General features: G+C 41.9%; 1 protein-coding gene across 2 annotated transcripts in view; it reads left to right on the top strand.

The window, feature by feature from the left end:
• Positions 1–8,498, top strand: part of LOC122548819 (transcription initiation factor TFIID subunit 4-like) — a 126,708-nt gene extending 118,210 nt beyond the window's left edge. For both annotated transcript variants that reach the window (XM_043687625.2, XM_043687624.2), the window contains exon 15: positions 5,266–8,498. In XM_043687625.2, coding sequence (XP_043543560.2) covers positions 5,266–5,433 — 168 coding nt within the window. In that variant the 3' untranslated portion in view covers positions 5,434–8,498. The remainder of the gene's footprint in view (positions 1–5,265) is intronic.
• Positions 8,499–15,393: the final 6,895 nt, after the last annotated feature.

Here is a 15,393-nt window from a genome sequence, read left to right as displayed (position 1 = left end):
ACCATCAATTGTGAACTATCATGATTTTTCTTTTAGTGTAAATGGAAACTTTCAAGTTTTATAACTCAGTGCACATATTAATATTGGCTGGTGAAATATTGTTGATTCAGTCTTAGTTAATACCAAATCATTTTGGGCACAGTAGCAGCATTGGTATATTATTGGACACATAAGCCAAATGCTTGGACTGATGATTTGGACACAATCAGAACCCAGAACTCTAACTGGTGAATTTCATTTCAATTAATTAAAAATATATCTGGGAGAGAAAGTATTTTTGTGTTAACTAGTAGACCATAGAATTTAAAAATAAAATCTGGTTGCCTAATGTCACTGAAGAAGGTAATATGTCCTTATCCAGACTGGCCTACCTGTCACTCCAGACAATTTGGTTGACTCTTAACTTCCCCAGACAGTGCCATTGAGTCCTTTAGCATACACCAGAGGTGCCCTTGGGTTAACCTCTTATCCACCAATTAGAGTCCCTCTTGTTATCACGCTGGAGAGTCAGGTTTTTTTCTTGTAACTCAAACCACTAGGTAAGACTTGAAGCAACAAAGTTCTGAAGTTACTCAGTTGAAGTCAAGAAGGTGACCCATCCTGACAAAGGCAATCAGAAATGGGATACTTTGCCAGTGATACCTTGACCACACAGAACAGGTGAGTTGCTGTTTAGCAGGCTTAGTGAACTGCACTTCCATGAAGTCAAATATATTGCTGATTCAAGTGAACTTTAGCTCCAGGCAGATAATACGTTTTACAATGTATTATAATAAGCAGTATCCCTTTAATCTCTCACCAGCATCTTTGCATAAATTAGTTTTCACCAAATGAAGGAATAACTTGGAATATTTTTCCAATTCAAGTTACATTTTTTCGTATTATTCATGACTTTGTTTTATTCTTTCAGGGGCTGTTCATCCCTAATTGCCTCTGAATTAAAGGACTTGCTAGTAATTAAGAGTCAACCACATTGGCTGTGGGTCTGGAGTCATTCATAGGCCAGATGAGGTAAGGACGGCAGATTTCCTTCCATAAAGACCCACAGCAGTACGGTTGACTCTTTGACCTCCCTTCTGAAATGGTTGTGCATGCCACTCACTTCAAGAGTAATTGAAATGAGCAGCAAGTGATGGACAGAGCTAAGCAATTACACAAATAATGGATCAGATGTAAGCTCTGCAGTCCTGCCACACACAGTGCATCAGTGCAAAAGATGAGGTTGAAGTCTTTGCACCAGCTTTGGGCTAAAAGTACTTAAGTATATAATCCAACTCAACCTCCTCCAGAGATTACCTGTATCTCAGATACCAGTCTTCAGCCAATTCGATTCACTCCACATCGTATGAAGGAATGGCTGAGGCACTGGATAATGCAAAAGCTGACAACAAAAGTACTGAAGACATGCTCTGGGCCTCTATACTGCTAAGCAAGGGTCTCCTACCTTTAAACATTGGAGACTATCAGCCCAGCGCATCTGTGCATTAGGAAGGATCTGACTATACTAATCCCATTGTCAAGCTTTTCACGTATCATCCTGGGGACTGTGGCAATGTAAGTGAGTATCTCGATACTGCTTAAATGTTAGAGTTCCTGAGTCAACCACGCATTCAGGCAGTGAGTTCCAAGCAAGCTGTACCAGTACATCTGTGACACTGGTACTTAACTCAACAATTTGAGTACTTGTTTCTGAACCTGAACTTTGTTGCTTCAGGTCCGCCCCAGTGGTTTGAGTGTTGCAATTAAAACAAAACCTGACTCTCCAGCGTGATAACAAGAGGAACAGTAATTGTTGGATAAGAGGTTAACCCAAGGGGCCCTCTGGTGGGTGCTAAAGGATTCCATGGCACTGACTTTATGAGGAATGGGGTATTTTCATTGGTTTTGTGGCCAATATGTAGTCCACAGCACACAGTGCTAGATATCAGCCCATGATCAGTTTGCAGTTTGTGGGGCCATGTTTTCTACATTACAGCAGGGACTACACTTGAAAAGGTACCTCATTGGCTGTGATGTGGTTTGGGAGGTCCAGTGGTTGCAAAAATACACTTTGTAAGTGAAGGTCTGCCCTTTCTTTCCTAGGAGCTGCTATTCTTTTACATGAGGAATGTGTGATGCACTAATGTATGGTAGCAATACAGTTCTTAAAAGGAGGATCATCAAATGTGAAAGGCAGCATTCTGAGAGTCCAGTCTTCAGGGTGCTTCAGATTGAGAGTGTGTGTCTGTGTTTTGTTTGACTGCAAAAACTGATGGAACATGGCTGGCATCTCTCTTTGTTGTTAATCCTCCTAAATAGGCCTTGCAAGCATTACTGTGCTAATGGTTGGAGGGGGAAGCCACCATTTGATTTAATTCATTCAACCTTGTAGTTTGTGAATTGATAAAGAGAATCTTTAATTTGCAGTTTTTTGTACATGAGTGGATTGAAACCTTTATTGCTGCACAACTGACGCTGAACCTGTTAATGAAATTCTTTGTAGGTTGAACTGTAAGTTTTTAATAAGCTTCACAGTCTGAAGCCTTGAATGGTTTCAATCCACTTTGGCTTTGTTTTTGCTGCCCTCTCTCCCTCCAGTGAAAGAATCTGTCATTAAGAATGGCTAATGATGGAACAAGGTTTAATGAGATTGACGTACTTCCTCGTTTTTTTTTACAAAAACAGGATTTCCTTGAATGAAAATGTCACTGAGTTGGATAGGATTGGCATTCATCGCTTTCTCTTCACTCCAGATTAATTTTTGAGAAATTGTTACCGGAGTTAGTGGCTGGGTTGAAGTGAAAGCACTGTTGTCAGTATCATGCCGTTTGGCCGATGATTGTGAGTTGTTAAAGGACAGCGCTGCTGGGTTACAGGAGGATCCCCAGTGATTGCGTTTCATTTATAACATTGCCTTGGGCCATTTGCTCCATCCTGCTTCGTTGACCTTTTCAACCCTTCACTGACAATTGTGCAGAGCAGGGTTTTCTTTTGACAGTGTTCCACTTAGCCATGTGACTCCCCAGCTCAAACACTGACCTCCTTCTCATCCGTGTGCTTTTACCTGAGGGCACCCCCCCCCCCCCAACATTGTAAACACCAGCCAGCCAGCGTTGGTTGTGCAAGGATGGGATGTACAAAGATCTCCAGGGAGTCAAGTCTCAATGAGTCTCATGAGCCCTCCCCTCACACTGCCACAAAAAGAAAGCCTGCCCGAGAGGTCCTGGGAGTTGTTCTTGTGGTTGCAAATGGACCATACCATCTTTTTTTTTTCAGTTAGCAACTGCATATGTTCTGTTATCACCGAAAACCTCCTGCCTTGTTACCAGAGAAGCTCCATTCAGTCCAGTGCTGGCCATAAGTACACACACCAGTTGATGGACACAGTTTTCTGAATAAACATTATTATGAACTGTTAACTCGTGCATAGATACCAGTCCAGCATGTGCATGTTCTAATGTAAATCCCACTCTGAAATTTGTCATCGATAGCTATCCCACTCATTAGTTGTCACATTTGATGTTTGATTTTATTTTTAGGGTGTAGCTTCTCATATATTACTGACAATGTCTATTGTCAGTTATTGCAGCTTCATTCAATATGTCTGGGTTTGTTAATAAGCCAGTAATTGTGCATGCTAAGAAACTTGATTGATCTTGTTGTTTAAAATATGGTACAACTGTGGTAATTAATTAGCCATCCTGTTACCTGGGGAAAAAAGGTTATTTCTGTTTGTTGTGTGGAGTAGTGAGACTAGAGTCATAGTGCACTCGGCTAGCCTTGATTCATTGCGCAGACTTTAATATTAAAGTTGTTAAATGTTAATTGAAACAACACTTGACTGGTTTGGACATCATCCATAAAAGTGTTCCCTCATTCAGTAAATTCTCTTTTTCGGGGCTCTATTTTTAAGAACTTGACACTAAACTCAAAAACAATCAAGGCTGTGGTTCTCCCCATGCTCCCCTACAGTACCAACCCTTTAAGAGTCTATATTAAATTCTTAGAATAACATCAACACTATTTTAGAAAGAATTTGTGTATCAAATGGGAGGGCAAAAGACAAAGCATGAAATCATCCAAGATGCACAGACACCAGGTACAGAGCATATAATAATCCCACGTCAGCTGAGATGGAGGGAACACATCATCAGATTGGTCAGACTTGAGTCGGGTGATGAGGTGCTGTACTCAAAAGATATAGCAAGGAGACATTCAGTGGAAAAATGTTAAAGACAGAGCAGATCTTCATAAAGGCTTTGAGACCATCAAAGCAACATGTGGGAAACTATCGCCTAATCACCACCAAAATGGTGTCAGCATGAGCTGCGGCTGAGAGAAAGAATATTGCCACTAGAGCCAGCAATCTGCCGCCTCCTTTACTGGCCTACAGCTAATAGCCTCCCGGCTCCCCACAGTGAGGACAAGATACCAATCAAAGACCCTCGGCAAACGTACAGCCAACACTGACAGCTCCCTAAACCCAGTCTTCTACCAGGAGAAATCCTCAACGCAAGCAATTGCCAATAGCGATCAGACTCATGGTAGGTGTGGGGATCGTCAAATCCCTTCTCAAAATCAATGTAAGTAACTTCCAAAGACATTCCTTGGATGATTACTTCAGTCAGTCTGTCTCTCAAATGTGATCAGGGTGGCACGGTGGCTGTGGTTAGCACTTAGCCTCAGCTCCACGACCCGGGTTCGATTCCAGTCTTGGGCGACTATCTGTGTGGAGTTTGCACATTCTCTCCGTGTCTGCGTGGATTTCCTCAAGGTGCTCTGGTTTCCTCCCACAATCCAAAGATGTGCAGGTTAGTTGAATTGGCCGTGCTAAATTGCCCATAGTGTTACGTGCATTAGTCGGAGGGAAGTGGGTCTGAATGGGTTCCTCTTGGGAGGGTCAGTGTGGACTTGTTGGCCGAAGGGCCAGTTTCCACGCTGTAGGTAATCTAATCTAATCTATCTACTCTGAAAGGTCCATGCTAGCGTTGGTGTCAACTAAAATTAGACTAACAGTCGTTAATTATAGACTCTAGCAATTTCTCAGAGTTTTAATAATTGTCAACCTCCAGTGGAGCTGGATTGAGAACTGTTCAAAAACTCATTTTATGTAAGATGCTTTGCACAGTAAAGGGGTACTTCATGTCCATTGGTCTGAGATGCACTCTGGATCTGGTCTAGAATGTTAATGTTCAACTTCAGCTACAGTCTAAGATTGCATTTAATGTATCTGTTCAGCCTGCTACTCCTCAGAACAGTTAACCATATGCTTTCTCCTTCTTGCAGGGCTTGGGCGGCAATGGGAATGCGCCTGGTGGTCTTCGAGCGACACCAGCCCGACCCTACCTGCGGCAGAGGGTAACACGAGTCAATCTCAGGGATCTCATCCTGTGCTTGGAGCAGGACCAAGCAAGGAAACACTCACTGCTTCTGTACCGAGCCTATCTCAAGTGAAGAAGATGTACATGTTGGATTTATGCTGGTTGCACAGAGTTCTGCTGAACGATTCCTACATGTTGCTTCTAGAAACTGTGACTCTGAACCTTGGGTAGCCCTTGTTTACTCTCATGACATTTCATTTTTAAAGAACGCTGACGGGTATAACTTTAATTTGGTTTCATGGATGAAACTGAATTCTTGAACAGGCAAGATGTGGATTATGTAGAATTTTCTGGCGTCACTTGTGAAATTTAGTTCCCTCCTGTTGAAAGATTGAGAGAACTGGAATGGAGCAGGTATATATTATTTATAGTATGATTGATTGCAATTGTTCCCTACTGAATTGAACTTTCCTACTGATAACTGTGGTACACCATGTTGCTAAAGAGCTTGCAATATTGCCTTCCCCTCAGCTGTGCTTTATGTGTTTTTGTTTTGGGACATGTTGCTCTGTCAGGGTAAATCGTCTCCTGCTTGTCTCTGAGATTTTGGAGCTGTCTATTCTGTAGAATGGGTGAATCTGCTGTTCCACTTCAGTACTTCAATGATGAAAAGGTGCACCATCTAGTTTTAATCATACCTGCGTCACAGACATTGTTTTGCTTATCAGACTTGAACCAGTTATTTTTTTTTGCCTTTTTAAACCACTTCAAAGCAATAATTTTGTGACCAGTTTAACCATTCCTGAGTGGTCTAGTGCCCTTAATTTCTAGGCACTGACTGCAATAAAAGATAATATCCCCCATTTTCCAGCTGGTTCACCTTACTTGACATGCCTTCGTCAGGATTTCATTCACAACTCTCCCTGCTTACCAGTCAAGTCTGGGCTTCCAGAGGAGCATAGAATTACACGCAGACATGGGCAGATTAATAGATGAAAAAGCGATGCAGCTCATCTCACTGCACTAACTGCTTAACTGTTAACATTAACAAGCCTTAAATAAGTCATAAAGTCATTGCCAGTCATGCTGAAATTCAACCTCCGTAATTCATCTTGCACGTAGCAGTTGAACTGAGGCCCATTGTTGATAGTCATTCCCAATGTTGCATTCAGAATTTCTGATATTGCCCTTTTTTTTTGTAAATCCCATGGTGATTATATGGTCACAGAAATGCCTAACCTGGAAGAAGGTACTTTCGAAATGTAATTGTTTAAGATTTTTCTCAGCAGCTTTGTGGATTCTAGCTCTCGTTGAGGTTTTTAGTGCAAAAGGTGTAGCTTAGCACCTAGAGCAGAACGTGGAAGTGTTGAAGATGCTACCTCTTAAATAAAGTGGGCTAAAGGGATCACTGTCTGAAGCAGTTGTTCCCCTGAAGCCCCGTATAGCACGTAGACTGATCAATGTGACCAAAACCAATGTTTGCCAGCCATTTATTTACTGACTGTGAAACCAGACTATTGCACTTGCCCACAGAGCCAGAGTTGGGCACACTTGAAAAGTAGTTGAACTATAACAAGCCATTCTGTTATTTATCAGGGGTAACAGTTCTGTCTGTCTCGGAAGAAATGCAGGGAGTTGGGGTTTCATTGGCATTTGCTGTCTATCATCCACAAGTGTCTGACATTCTGCTTATCCTTTATGCTAGGAATATAACAAATGGAGACAAATTAGAGGTAACTTTGCTTGACATTCAAAAATCATTCTGTGAATAACTACACTCCCAAATCTACTATTTCAGGTCTTCCACTCTGGGCATGTTTTTTTTTCCCCCTCCACTACAAAAGAGTGTGCTTGATCAATTGTATTATTTACTTTTGCCCCTACTAAATATAACCACCTTCAATATACTCGTATTAATCACATACTGATACATGCACCTGCTCAGCAAGGTATGTATGTAGGCAAGGGAAGGGGTATCAGAACTCTTTCCAACATCTAAAGGTATCCTTGTAATTCTCTTCTAACCATCACTCCTCCCCATATGTTAGTTGCCACACTTAAATGAGCAGGATCCAAAGTTTCTTGGCTAGCCCCCTCCGTCAGCTGGGAGGCCACCAAGGAACCCTGCCTTATGGAGTCAGTTCCCACTCCTGGGATCTTTATTTGCAGCTGCCCTCTTGGGAAATCAAATGAGGAAACTCAGCAGAGTTGCTTCGGCAGGCGCAAGGCTGTTGCTGTGTGTGATCTGAGGATGAGCTTCTAACCTGCTCAATTTGTTTGAGTGTGTCAACAAAGCCTCAGTGAGCAGGGCTGTCAGGTGTAGCGTCGAGATGAGCGCGTGAAGGCCAGAGCAACTTGGAGCTTCTCAGCTTGCGTCTGTCCTGCCAGTGTCCCATCTTTCTGTGTGCAGAGACTTGCCTCGTTCCTGCATGGTGTAGATTCAGACATGGCCTTCTGTTCTGTTCCTTGTTGGGTTTCTCTCACTGCTCCTCCCACTCCCATTGTTAAATCTGAGCAAATGAGATGTAGGAAAGATTAATGCAGCCATCATGTTAAAGCACAGTGGCAACATGATGTTCGCAACATTATTCAGCCACTTTAACACATCCAGTGCGATGTTTAGTGTTTTTTTTCCCATTAAGGATAGATAAGAGTTTTTTTTAATGTGTGTATATTAAGCAGCTCAGTTCCTTGGGGATATTCTGCAATAGAAGTATAATTTTGATGCCATTTTGAGTAATATATAGAATGTGATTTTTATTTTTCATTATGTAAAGGTGGGCAATGACATGAAATGTGAAATAGTTTTCATGTTTCCGATGGTTCGTAGTTTCCTTCAACGTTTTGGAAGTTGGAGGAGATAGAGAAAAGTGAATGATGTTCCTTTATAATGTCACTTGCTGTCTTCTGGAATTTCTGGAGAACCTCTGAACCAATTAAAACCAGGCTGTGGCTCAGTAAATAGTAAAATGAGATGCAAGCCTGAGTTCTATATAAGAGGATGTTTTGACACATGTGCATTATTACTGGTATCAGGCTCCTTTATTTGTACATATTCCTACAGGCAGTAAAATTATTTTTATTGTGATGTACATAACTATAGTTAAAGAAATGTAGTTTACGTTGATTATTTCAACTTATTTTGTATAAAACTTTATTTTCAGATGCCCCTACAGTAAAGTGGATCTTTGTTAAATATTTGAGAGACTTATTGGTTTTGCATAAAGTTTAAAAATCATAAAGATGAAAGCAAACATAATGTGGTAATACTTGCATTATAAGCAACATGGACTCAAAAAAGAAAAACAAGCTTTATAAGTTGCTTTTTTTGCTATATAGCTATCAGTGGGCTATAAACACAACCACTGAGCTTGTGGTTCAGTTCATCATGCTCTGGGTCAGAAGGTTGAGAGTTCATCCACTGCTTCAGGAAGTTGAGAAAGTATTCTGGGCTAATATTCCCAGCAACTGAGGGAATGCTGCACTGTCAGAGGTGCTGTCTTTCAGATGGAACATTAAACCAAGCTCCCAAATATTCTACCCATATTCAAATCAAGATGGCAGCATCTTTCCCTTTTGCGCCCCCCCCCCCCCCCCCTTCCCTCCTTTTCCCCTCTTCCCTCCTGGGGAGAGCACATGGTGGTGACAGCATTGGGGTCTGGAGTGTAGCAGTGGCTGGTGAGCGTGGAGCAGGACCCTGTTGGCTGGTGGAAGGGAAAGCACATGACCTGGCATTGGTTGCTACATTGGCAATGGCAACATCAGAGGCCCAGAGGTGACTTTGTTTGAGTCCAGTGCTTGCTGTGGTACAAAGTTTATGGACTCCTTTTTTTTTTAGGTTAATCTTTTTACTGTCTTTATTATTCTTAAACTGGTCAAAATGGTGCTGGAACATGGTGACAGTGGAAGCTTGTTACTATCTTACTGTATTTTTCACTGTAACATACACATGACAGTAAAATGATTCATTCATTCCATCATCACTGGCCTGTGGAAAGGGTTCACTAGATTCTTTCCAAAGATGAAAGGCTACTCTTACGAGGAGAGATTGAGCAGTGTAGGCCAACATTCTGTAGAGTTTAGGGGAATTCGAGGAAACCCTAATTGAGGTGTGTAAAATGCTAAAGGGGATTGACAAAAGTAGACATGGAGAGGATGTTTGAGATGTGGGGCAACGTAGAATAAGAGCTCATAGTTTTAGGATAAGAGGAGGCAGATTTACAACAGATGAGGAAAAATTACTTCAAAGAGTGATGAATCTGTGGATGCTGGGACACAAAAATTTCTTTTTAAAATTTACTAAGTAATAATGAGTTAAAGGGGATAGGTCGGAAAGTGGAGCTGAGGTTGAGATGCAATGAGCTGTGATAGTATTAAATGGTGGAGAATGCACAAGGTACTGAATTGCTCCTAGTTCTTCTGTTCTTGTGTTTTCTGTGCTTTAGAGTTTGTGCAACGAAGGTTCGCTGTTTTGATGCTGGGCACAAGAGGATTTAGAATTCAAGATGGCGGAGGGGCCTGGGTAGGAGTTCCCAACCAATCCATTCCCTCTCACATGACTGACTCCATTCTTTTTATTTTATTTTTCTTAATTTAACTTCTGAATCAAATTCATTTTCTTCCTGCGACTGTGTTGGTGGATGAAGGGTTTGCGGGAATGTTGAGCGGTGGATTCGGTCCATTCGATCCTTGAGGCTGTGGCTCCAGTGACTGTTCCAGCATTTATGGATTGGGGTCCGTTCTTTTCCTCTGCTCTGACAGCGTCTGCAACAGCGGCAGAATGAGCGATCTCTCGGTCCTCGGGAGTCAGTAGGTTCTCCGAAGTTGAGAATTGGCCTCGAACCTCGAGAGTTGAGACAGTCTCTTCGTTGTGGTGGAGGTTGGAGTATTGGCAGCGGTGGTAGGGACTGCTTCAGCGAGCTTCCTTCTTGGTGTTGTAGCGTCAGGGAATGATCTTGGCAACTGCAGAGTGCGGCGATGTCCCATAGACATTGAACCAGTGTATGGATCAAAAAAAAATTGTCCCAACTTTGTATAGTTTTTTTTGTGTAATTAAAATTGGGCTGGCTTATAGTGACTTGTACACATTTTACTGTTTCATAAATGCATGGCACACATCACTATTACAATTAAGCGAAAGAGGGTTGCTATTGGGCAGTGGGAAGGCTGTCAATAAGGGGATAGTAAAATACGTTTGTATCTCTGGAAGTTAGTTAGTTGCTGAGGAATGGCATTGAAATATGACAAGAACTTGATAGGCTCTGTCAAAAAGGATGTTGTCTCCTGGCAGAACTAGGAGTTGCCATCTCAAGATAAGGGTCGGTTATTGAGCACTGAGGTGAAGAGAAATTTCTTCATTCGGGAATTGGAATTTTCCCTTTGAGTATTGACTGGTCAGTTCAGGTGTGCTTTAAAGGCTGCTGGGTCTTAATGAGGTTGACGAATGTGGTTTGTGTTATGATCTCATGGTCACCAGGCCCGGCTTCAAATCTAGCTTTATAAATCATTAATTTTTATTTAACATGGTCTTTAACTGAAAGACCATGTTGCAGATTTGCCTTTAACAATAAAATAGAAATTTGGTGCACAAAAGAAATGAGTATGAAACACAAAAGGTTTTTACATGCAACACAATTTGAAAGATTTCAAGAGCTGTGCAAGTCCCAAACAAAATCAGAAGTTGCTGGAAAGGCTCAGCAGGTCTGGCAGCATCTGTGAAGAGAAATCAAAGTCAATATTTTTGCGTCTGGTGACCCTTTCTCAGAACTGATGTAGCTCAAAGAGAGAGGAGGACAGTTGGACAGGCAAAGGAGTCAATGGCAATTGACTGGGAGGGTCAGTAGCTGTTTATGGAGACTGTTAGTGGCTTACAATAGGTAACGTGTAATGGCAGACTGTGTTAACAAGGCCTAGTGTGTGGGGGTGGGGGTGGGGGCTAGGACATGGGGGAGTTCAGGCCCTAAAATTATTTAAACTCTGTCTTGAGTCTGGAGGGCTACAGCGTCCCCAAGCAGAAAATGAGATGTCCTTCCAGCTTGTGCTGAGCTTCAGACGAGCACTGCAGCAACCCTGAGACAGATGTTGGCCAGGGGTCAGGGTGGGATGTTAAAGTGGAAGCTCAGGGTCTTTTTGCAGGTAGAACGTAGGTGTTCTGCGAAGCAATCATCCAGTCTAAACGTTTCCCTGATGTAGAGGAAACTACATTGTGAGCAGTGAATGCAGTAGACTAGATTGTATGCAGTGCAGGTAAAGTGCTGCTTCACCTGGAAGGTATGTCCTTGCATACTGAGGAGGTAAATGGGCAGGTGTTATACTGCCGGTTACAGGGGAAGGTGTTGGGGAGTGGTGTTGATGTTGGGAGTCAAGAAAGAATGGACCAGGGTGTCCCAGAGGAGAGGATCCCTGCAGAAAGTGGACAAGGGAGGGGAGGGGAATACCTGGTGGTGGCATCTCCCTATAGGTGGTGGAAATGACGGCTAATGATCTTCTGGATATGGATGCCGGTGGAATGGTGGATAAGGGGAAGCCTATCGCTGTTGCAGGAGGGAAAAGAAGGGCTGAGGGCGGAAGTGCAGGAGATGGGTCAGACCTGGTTGATGGCCCTGTCAACAATGGTGCTGGGGAATCAGCGGTTGAGGAAGAAGGTGGATGTTTCAAAGGCTTCCACAAATCCTATCTATTTTTACATTATCACTTTATAGTACTCCAATGCCAGAGAACGTTCCCTACACTATCACAATTATAGGTTCGACCTTTAACACCAGGAATTGAAAGAGAAGTCTCGTGTTTGATTATTCACACAACTGAGCTCAAACTTTCTTGCCTTCAGTGTTCTTAACCAAACACTTCTGATCTGGAATTTTCAAACACCCTTACACTGAGCAACTCTGGTTTCTAATTTGTAAACTAACTCTTTTCTCCAGTGGAACTGTTCTTGCATCTGACCCTAGCCAGGTCTTCACTGAACTAACCTAAAAGTTTTCAATCTGTGGGATTTTTTTTTCTAAGCAAACAATCAAATTCTTGTAAACCAAAAGCAAGTTAATGCCTTTCAAGATTGTGAGGGCGGGGGGGGGGGGGGGGGGGAAACAAACGTGCATTATACATCTTGGTGAGCCCCAGTCATCTCTCTAATACATACTACTTTAAAGTTATGGCTTCAGATATACTGGCATATTAAATATTGAACTTTCTCATCGATGTAGACCAAAACCTACATGCCACTAGTTAAAAATCCAAGCTCAGAAACAAATGACGTGATGCAAGATTTTAAATTTATACATCTGAACAAGAACAAGTGTGATGCGATATAGATCAGCTGTCAGCTGGTCTTACTGAATGACAGAGCAGGCTCAAGGGCCTGAATGGCTACTGTTGATTCCTTATGCTCTTGTTCATACGTTTTCTCCAGTGCAATTTGTAGAAAAGCATTGACGTGTTTCTCGTGATGGATGGATCTAGTTCCCCGATCAACTTCAGAGTACACAATCTGCTTTTGTTTTTAGTTTAGTTGGTGGGATCTTGCTGTATATGAGTTAGCTTCCTCATTTTGGTACATTACACTGGCAACTGCAGAACCAAACAGTTCATTGGCTTTGAGGTGCTTTGAGTCGTGGAAAAATTGCAGCGAGCAACTTAGGATTGGGCACAATCGTTGGTGTGGTCAGAAACACCCACGTCCTTTCAAAAGAACAAACAAAATAAAATCCTTTGTACTCTGTGTAATGCCATAAGGTCTGTGTGGCTCTGATTGTATTGATCGCAGTTTATGTTACAGTGGTATAATTCCCTTTCTTAAAAATTGAACATTTTACGAGTGATTGTAGCTGTATAATGGTTGTTTTCAGTTAGAACTTTTATCAGAACAACCCATGGTTCTGAAATAGAGGGGATTATTTATGTACACAAAAGGATGCCCTATTTGGCATGTGTCAATCCTTTCTGCATACAGTACAGACTCTGTAAATGTTTGTCGTTTATTGAACCTTGAATGCTACAGTAAGTTGACATTAATTTTACCCTTAAACATTTGCTTCTGCCATGCTGCATTTATTTAACAAAACATCTGACCTTTCAATCTAGCCCCACTGCTAGCTCAACTGAAGAAGCCTAGTTTCTCGTTGCATGCATACACGTTAAAGTTAATCACAGCAGAATTTGAGACCATTCTGTCTATCATGCTTGTGTTGACATTTGGAAAGAACTCTTCTGTTAGTCCCACTCCTTTTCTCTCTTTCTTTTACCCCCAGACTTGTTTTGTAGAATGTCACAGAATCATTGAGGAGATTTGATTCTTGCTGGAAGGCCACGTGTTGATGAAGCTTTCCATGTTGCACTCATCAGGGCAAGTGCAAGAATATCAAATTTTAAACCATGGCATGAATTTATGCCACAGGAGAAAAGAACACTATAAAATAAAAACCAAAGTGCTGGAAAAACTTGGCCAGATCTGAATGTATCTGGGCCAAGAGAAGCAGAGTTAACATTCCGAGGCCCGTTTGACTCTTCAGAGCTGTCCTCTGTTTGGAAAAAAAAGGTCAAGCAATGTGTCTCACCTTGAGTTTCTAGAAACTTCTGTTTTAACCTGGAGTATTGTCTGTGCCTTCCAATTATGAGAAAAATAGAGAAGCAAGTGAAAAAGGAAATCAAAAATGTGGAAAAATGAAAAATGCTAACACTGGGGCATTTTAATTGCTCAAACATTAATTGGAATAAAGTTGGAAGTAAAAGATTGAGGAGGCAGAGAAATGTCATAGAATCCCTATAGTGCAGAAAGAGGCCTTTCGGCCTATCAAGTCTGCACTCACCCTTGAAGAGCATCCCATCCAATTTCCATTATTCTGCATGGGATTTTTTACCACGGCTAACCTCCCGAACCAGCATATCCCTGGAAACTTTGGTTATTTTTTATTTTCCTTCTGGCATAGCCAATTCACCTAACCTGAACTAGGAAGGCGGCATTGTTGGATCTGGTGCTGGCGATTAAAATTGCCGAAGTGATTGTCGGAACACTAAATAGGAGATCGATCGTTGTAATGTGGCTTAGGTAATCCAGAGGAGCAGGCAACAATCGGAAATGCACTGCCTGGATTGTTACTTGTTTGTACAGGTCTTGAGCATTTCAAAAGGCCATTTCAACTTGCTAAACTTATTCCTTTTTTTCTCATCAAGAATGCCAAGAAGCATGGCATTCTAACCAGAACTCTATCAACAAACACATTGAGTTAGACCCATGTACGACCCCCTGAGAAAAAGGAACAGGAACTGACTTCACCACAGGAAATAACATCACCGCTGGAAATGACATCGCCAACCCAAACATAGAAAGCAGGAGTTTTCAGCATTGCTTCGCCTGAGGCCCACTGAAGATGTTACCTAGTATGGTAATGAAATGTCTGGAAATGAACCTTCCAGCTCAGCAAGCAAACCTACATCCAAACAGAATGCCAAATTTCAAGCAATGTAGACAAGAATCCTGCTGAAGGGTACTGATTGGGTGGCAAGTTAGCAACATATCTGATTTCAGCAATATTGAATGTCTCAATTGAAAGGAATTTCAAAGGGAGAAGAAGTCATCTCTTCAAGCTAAAATGCAACCAAAAACTGGAACGAGAAACCAGTGGAGCACTCGTGATCTTAGAGGAAACCCTTCAAATACAGGCTCAACTCATGGCAACAAAGTTAAGTAACAAACCTAATGACCTTGGATGATGAGTGAGAGTCTGATGCAGGTCTAGTGAATTCCTCAAGCAATATCATGTCAAATACAAGAAATGGGGAGCACAAATGAGGAAAATAATGTTTGGAAAGGTTATACAAGAATATGGCAGTAAATGGAGAGGCAAAAAAAAAAAATCATAATAGGCAGATAGTCAGAATTGGAGAGGCTCTTAATACAGATAAAAGGCATAATATCCAGGGAGAAGCTGTATAGGCTGGAGCTATTTTCCCTGAAGTGTCAGAGGCTGAGGGGTTACCTTATAGAAGTTCATAAAATCATGGGGGACGTGGATAGAATGAATAGCCGAGGTCTTTTTTTCCTGTGTAGGGGAGTTCAAAACTAGAGGGTATAGGTTTAGTGTGAGAGGAGAAA

The sequence above is a fragment of the Chiloscyllium plagiosum genome, unplaced genomic scaffold, assembly GCF_037043375.1.
Source record: "Chiloscyllium plagiosum isolate Xiang-an unplaced genomic scaffold, Cpla_swu_hap1 HiC_scaffold_4, whole genome shotgun sequence".
Lineage (NCBI taxonomy): Eukaryota > Metazoa > Chordata > Chondrichthyes > Orectolobiformes > Hemiscylliidae > Chiloscyllium > Chiloscyllium plagiosum.
Note: the sequence above shows the minus strand (reverse complement) of the source record. Positions and strands in the feature narration are given on the sequence as shown.